Raw genomic sequence first — 9,264 nt, forward strand, 5'->3', positions numbered from 1 at the left:
TATCGATTTTAAGATTGCCTATCGATTTATTTGAACTTTCTTGATTTCCAAAATGTTAGTGTCCCTTAATGCTTTGAGATATGTAGAATATGAAAATAGTATCGATTTATTTTCATATTCTAAATATCCCAAACATAAAAAGGGACCCTTATATGTTATAAATCAGAAAAGTTAAAATTAATCTATATGCGATCATAAAATATATCTATGTATAGCTGTAAGACAAAAAATGTAGTCCTTATACAAATACAAACGTATTCGGATGGTTAATCATTTAATTTTTTCGAATAAGAGATTATTTTTCTATAAAATGGACGAATATAAAAGTATTCAAATGTTTATTCGAATTGTTTTGCCCGAATAATTGATTATTCGTGTAAAATAAAACGAATAAAAAAGTAATCGATTGGTTAATCATATGTTTTGTACGAATAATTGATTATTCGAGTCGAAAATTCACGAATAAAAAAGTATTCATCTCTCGTCATTGGAATAATATTTTCTCAAATCTGGTTGGTAATAGCGAGGAGGATTACGTGAGAAAAAGAGATAAGATGGAAGTTTGTCAGGAATGACCACTCAGAGAGTGATGGGATAAGTAGAAATGAAATCATCGTAAACTGCTTTTGGATAAGGACGTCTTATGGAGAATATCATTGTCAGCAGAATTTAAAGCTTTTAAGCAGAAAAAATAAAATATAAATAAGTCATCCGTGTATTAATCTGTGAAAACAATCCGTCATTTTTAATGAATTAATTTTTAAATTGATGACTTTTCCGACCTCTAACAGATTAATAGACTTCACCAACGTTTAAAATATTTTCTTTATGCTTAACTTTTCAATAAATTATTTAAGAGGAATACATACCTTTGGCCAGTCCAAAGCTAGAAGCCATATCTTCGATAACTTTTTGATTTCTTGTCTGCAATAAACGAATTTCAGCGATGCCTTGTGATATTATAGTTATAATAATTATTAGTATTATAAAATAAATTATTATACCATTCTTTTTCTTGCAGCTAGATGAGCGTTCCATGTTTGCGTCGCTGTCTTAGCCAAACCTTCATGGAATTTCGCAGCTATCGATGGTCTTTTGTTGATTGTTTTAATAACCTTAAGCGAACGGCATATTTATTGAAACAGCTAATACTAGAAATACATATAAATCATAAAGAATAATGGCATGTCTTACCATTTCCAATAGTTTTGGGTTTATCATATTCCTCTTGCCTTTTCGGTTCATTTCAGAGTTAGATATATATGAGCCAGTGAGACTGTAATTCGCACTACTCGACTTACTCAGCTCGCTCAAAGAAAACCGAGAATTATTCTAAACAAAAACAAAAAAAACAATAAACAACGGATAAACAATAATAGTATTAACAAGTGTTAAGAAACCCAAAGGTTCGATGCCGACACAAAGGATCCTTCTCTCCGCTAAATTCAAAGCTCCTACCTAATTTTCGTCTTACACTTCTGATATCTTCCATTGCCATTGTCAATGAGGTTGTGGCATTTCAGCACAGGAAAAGTGAATGAAACCAAAATTTTATAGAATTATCATAGTGTTTATTAATTAATAAAACTATTATTTGGTGGCTGTTTATGATAGGCTCTTCACATCAGAAGGGCTCGATAGGATGTTCAATTGGTTAGGCGACTGGATAGGAGATCATTTGACAGCAATATTGTTGAGAATTACGGGATGGAACTTCGTAACAATTCGTAAGGTATGTGTTTGCGGTAATGAAGGGGATGGCAAGTTGTACAGGTATTTTTCGCTACAGACCCTTGAAGTATGGAAACACCACTCCGTAAGGTATTCGCTTACAATCCTGAATAGGATAGTCAGCCCCACATGAAGGTTTTGATATAGGTCCCGACGAAAGGATAATAGATATAGTAAGGATAAGAACTCCAAAGAAAGCAGATAAAAGTAATAAACCAATATAAATTTCCAAAAATAGAGAAAGAATAATCTGATCCCCTAATGTTTATTATCACTCACTACTTCATAAGGAGGAGAATTCCGAAGGTGCTATTCACACTTTTGTTTGTCACGTGTTTATTAGTCACACTTCTGGGATATTAACTCCATCGAGGAAGCCGTAGGCTAAGAGATAGGCTTTTAGGGGATCAAAAGATACAATTGTAATCCTTATTGAATCAAATAATACCTTTAGGAATATTACAACATATGACATGGTTATTACATTTGTATAATTAAAGTATTTACAAGAAAAAGTACATATATCGATATTCGACGTTCAATGGTCGTAGTTCAGGTCGCAGCCGCTAGGTTGTCATGTCGCTCATTAACAGTTTTGGCGGCTCTAAGTAGTTATAAAATAGACCAGTAGTAACGGTGCCACTACAAACGTATATTTTCACTATCAGTTGAAGAAGGCTTATTGTATATGAACTGGCGAACAGCAAGAATCTTGTAAAATGTCTCTTCCGATTCGCAATGACCCAAAAACTAAAGGATGAAACGCACCATATGGATGAAGTACTGAAAGTCTCCTGTTGATTTTCTTCTCCACTTCAAATTTTGGATGATGAGATTTATAAATTTTCAAGATTACCCATTATGATTCCATTAGTAGCCCAAAACTATCCACCTGAACTGACCCTGTAAGAGTTCTTTTGTTTGTCTGATGACAGTCACTACAATCGATATATGTATATATATATATATATATATATATATATATATATATATATATATATATATATATATATATATATATATATATATATATATATATATATATATATATATATATATATATATATATATATATATATATATATATATATATATATATATATATATATATATATATATATATATATATATATATATATATATATATATATATATATATATATATATATATATATATATATATATATATATATATATATATATATATATATATATATATATATATATATATATATATATATATATATATATATATATATATATATATATATATATATATATATATATATATATATATATATATATATATATATATATATATATATATATATATATATATATATATATATATATATATATATATATATATATATATATATATATATATATATATATATATATATATATATATATATATATATATATATATATATATATATATATATATATATATATATATATATATATATATATATATATATATATATATATATATATATATATATATATATATATATATATATATATATATATATATATATATATATATATATATATATATATATATATATATATATATATATATATATATATATATATATATATATATATATATATATATATATATATATATATATATATATATATATATATATATATATATATATATATATATATATATATATATATATATATATATATATATATATATATATATATATATATATATATATATATATATATATATATATATATATATATATATATATATATATATATATATATATATATATATATATATATATATATATATATATATATATATATATATATATATATATATATATATATATATATATATATATATATATATATATATATATATATATATATATATATATATATATATATATATATATATATATATATATATATATATATATATATATATATATATATATATATATATATATATATATATATATATATATATATATATATATATATATATATATATATATATATATATATATATATATATATATATATATATATATATATATATATATATATATATATATATATATATATATATATATATATATATATATATATATATATATATATATATATATATATATATATATATATATATATATATATATATATATATATATATATATATATATATATATATATATATATATATATATATATATATATATATATATATATATATATATATATATATATATATATATATATATATATATATATATATATATATATATATATATATATATATATATATATATATATATATATATATATATATATATATATATATATATATATATATATATATATATATATATATATATATATATATATATATATATATATATATATATATATATATATATATATATATATATATATATATATATATATATATATATATATATATATATATATATATATATATATATATATATATATATATATATATATATATATATATATATATATATATATATATATATATATATATATATATATATATATATATATATATATATATATATATATATATATATATATATATATATATATATATATATATATATATATATATATATATATATATATATATATATATATATATATATATATATATATATATATATATATATATATATATATATATATATATATATATATATATATATATATATATATATATATATATATATATATATATATATATATATATATATATATATATATATATATATATATATATATATATATATATATATATATATATATATATATATATATATATATATATATATATATATATATATATATATATATATATATATATATATATATATATATATATATATATATATATATATATATATATATATATATATATATATATATATATATATATATATATATATATATATATATATATATATATATATATATATATATATATATATATATATATATATATATATATATATATATATATATATATATATATATATATATATATATATATATATATATATATATATATATATATATATATATATATATATATATATATATATATATATATATATATATATATATATATATATATATATATATATATATATATATATATATATATATATATATATATATATATATATATATATATATATATATATATATATATATATATATATATATATATATATATATATATATATATATATATATATATATATATATATATATATATATATATATATATATATATATATATATATATATATATATATATATATATATATATATATATATATATATATATATATATATATATATATATATATATATATATATATATATATATATATATATATATATATATATATATATATATATATATATATATATATATATATATATATATATATATATATATATATATATATATATATATATATATATATATATATATATATATATATATATATATATATATATATATATATATATATATATATATATATATATATATATATATATATATATATATATATATATATATATATATATATATATATATATATATATATATATATATATATATATATATATATATATATATATATATATATATATATATATATATATATATATATATATATATATATATATATATATATATATATATATATATATATATATATATATATATATATATATATATATATATATATATATATATATATATATATATATATATATATATATATATATATATATATATATATATATATATATATATATATATATATATATATATATATATATATATATATATATATATATATATATATATATATATATATATATATATATATATATATATATATATATATATATATATATATATATATATATATATATATATATATATATATATATATATATATATATATATATATATATATATATATATATATATATATATATATATATATATATATATATATATATATATATATATATATATATATATATATATATATATATATATATATATATATATATATATATATATATATATATATATATATATATATATATATATATATATATATATATATATATATATATATATATATATATATATATATATATATATATATATATATATATATATATATATATATATATATATATATATATATATATATATATATATATATATATATATATATATATATATATATATATATATATATATATATATATATATATATATATATATATATATATATATATATATATATATATATATATATATATATATATATATATATATATATATATATATATATATATATATATATATATATATATATATATATATATATATATATATATATATATATATATATATATATATATATATATATATATATATATATATATATATATATATATATATATATATATATATATATATATATATATATATATATATATATATATATATATATATATATATATATATATATATATATATATATATATATATATATATATATATATATATATATATATATATATATATATATATATATATATATATATATATATATATATATATATATATATATATATATATATATATATATATATATATATATATATATATATATATATATATATATATATATATATATATATATATATATATATATATATATATATATATATATATATATATATATATATATATATATATATATATATATATATATATATATATATATATATATATATATATATATATATATATATATATATATATATATATATATATATATATATATATATATATATATATATATATATATATATATATATATATATATATATATATATATATATATATATATATATATATATATATATATATATATATATATATATATATATATATATATATATATATATATATATATATATATATATATATATATATATATATATATATATATATATATATATATATATATATATATATATATATATATATATATATATATATATATATATATATATATATATATATATATATATATATATATATATATATATATATATATATATATATATATATATATATATATATATATATATATATATATATATATATATATATATATATATATATATATATATATATATATATATATATATATATATATATATATATATATATATATATATATATATATATATATATATATATATATATATATATATATATATATATATATATATATATATATATATATATATATATATATATATATATATATATATATATATATATATATATATATATATATATATATATATATATATATATATATATATATATATATATATATATATATATATATATATATATATATATATATATATATATATATATATATATATATATATATATATATATATATATATATATATATATATATATATATATATATATATATATATATATATATATATATATATATATATATATATATATATATATATATATATATATATATATATATATATATATATATATATATATATATATATATATATATATATATATATATATATATATATATATATATATATATATATATATATATATATATATATATATATATATATATATATATATATATATATATATATATATATATATATATATATATATATATATATATATATATATATATATATATATATATATATATATATATATATATATATATATATATATATATATATATATATATATATATATATATATATATATATATATATATATATATATATATATATATATATATATATATATATATATATATATATATATATATATATATATATATATATATATATATATATATATATATATATATATATATATATATATATATATATATATATATATATATATATATATATATATATATATATATATATATATATATATATATATATATATATATATATATATATATATATATATATATATATATATATATATATATATATATATATATATATATATATATATATATATATATATATATATATATATATATATATATATATATATATATATATATATATATATATATATATATATATATATATATATATATATATATATATATATATATATATATATATATATATATATATATATATATATATATATATATATATATATATATATATATATATATATATATATATATATATATATATATATATATATATATATATATATATATATATATATATATATATATATATATATATATATATATATATATATATATATATATATATATATATATATATATATATATATATATATATATATATATATATATATATATATATATATATATATATATATATATATATATATATATATATATATATATATATATATATATATATATATATATATATATATATATATATATATATATATATATATATATATATATATATATATATATACCAGGAGTTTAATATTGTGGAACCGGTGAAAACTCTTAACTTTCTAAACGTTATCAGTTTTCTTGTCATATTTAGTTGTGTTGTTTTTTTTTTAAAGGATAATAATGGGTCATTGGACCTGCCCACCTTTGGATCGTTTAAGCTTAAAGAGTAACATGGTTTTTAATTGGAGAAACATGAGACGGAATTTTTGTCATAGATTACAGCATATTCTGATTAGGCTTCGGGAAAAAAAAAGTGGTCATGTTAGTGTATGCGGCAGGTAATAAAGGAGCTTTTGATATCTTTGATTCATTTCACCTAACTCATCAAGAGAAAAAAAAAATACTTAGCAAAGTAATTGATAAATTCCATGAGTACTTTTTTTCTATACCGTCACCTACATACCGCCAACACTTATTTCTAACCAGAAAACTGGGAGTGGAAAGAATCTTACGAACGATTTATGACCGAATTAAAAAAATTAAGTTCAACATTTGAATAAGGTATGCTATAAGACAGTTTGGTAAGAGATGTATTTATATCGGGGGTTAGAGATAAAGCGATGCAAGAAACATTGTTTACATTAGGGAAAATAGATAGTAGAAAAAAAAAGCCACAGAACTGTGTAGAATGCCCGCAACCATCAATCAGCAAGTAATCTATATTAAAACTGAGCCCAAAGAGGTTATAGATGCCGTAGGCAAAAGTAATTATTCAATTTTTTATAATTTTTTGAGGTTTATTACTTCCATCATTTTCAATAAATTATTATTTATTTATTCATTAACATTGTACAACGTTTCGGGACCACTGTCCCATATTCATGCACTATAAAAACCAATAACAATATTAAAAACTATATAACACCAATCTTCTACTTTATACATTTTATTGTATAAAATAAAATGTATAAAGTAGAAGATTGGTGTTATA

General features: G+C 12.6%; 1 protein-coding gene across 1 annotated transcript in view; it reads right to left on the reverse strand.

The window, feature by feature from the left end:
- Positions 1 to 828: 828 nt before the first annotated feature.
- LOC106682640 (uncharacterized) overlaps positions 829 to 9,264 on the reverse strand; it is a 21,157-nt gene continuing 12,721 nt past the window's right edge. Inside the window, exons 2-4 of the mRNA XM_014423595.3 lie at positions 1,195 to 1,332; positions 1,005 to 1,115; positions 829 to 924 (exon numbers count right to left, since the gene is read on the reverse strand). Of these exons, the coding sequence (XP_014279081.3) occupies positions 853 to 924; positions 1,005 to 1,115; positions 1,195 to 1,332 (321 nt within the window). The 3' untranslated portion in view covers positions 829 to 852. The remainder of the gene's footprint in view (positions 925 to 1,004; positions 1,116 to 1,194; positions 1,333 to 9,264) is intronic.

This window comes from Halyomorpha halys, unplaced genomic scaffold, assembly GCF_000696795.3.
Source record: "Halyomorpha halys isolate HHAL.00 unplaced genomic scaffold, Hhal_1.1 Scaffold433.1, whole genome shotgun sequence".
NCBI lineage: Eukaryota > Metazoa > Arthropoda > Insecta > Hemiptera > Pentatomidae > Halyomorpha > Halyomorpha halys.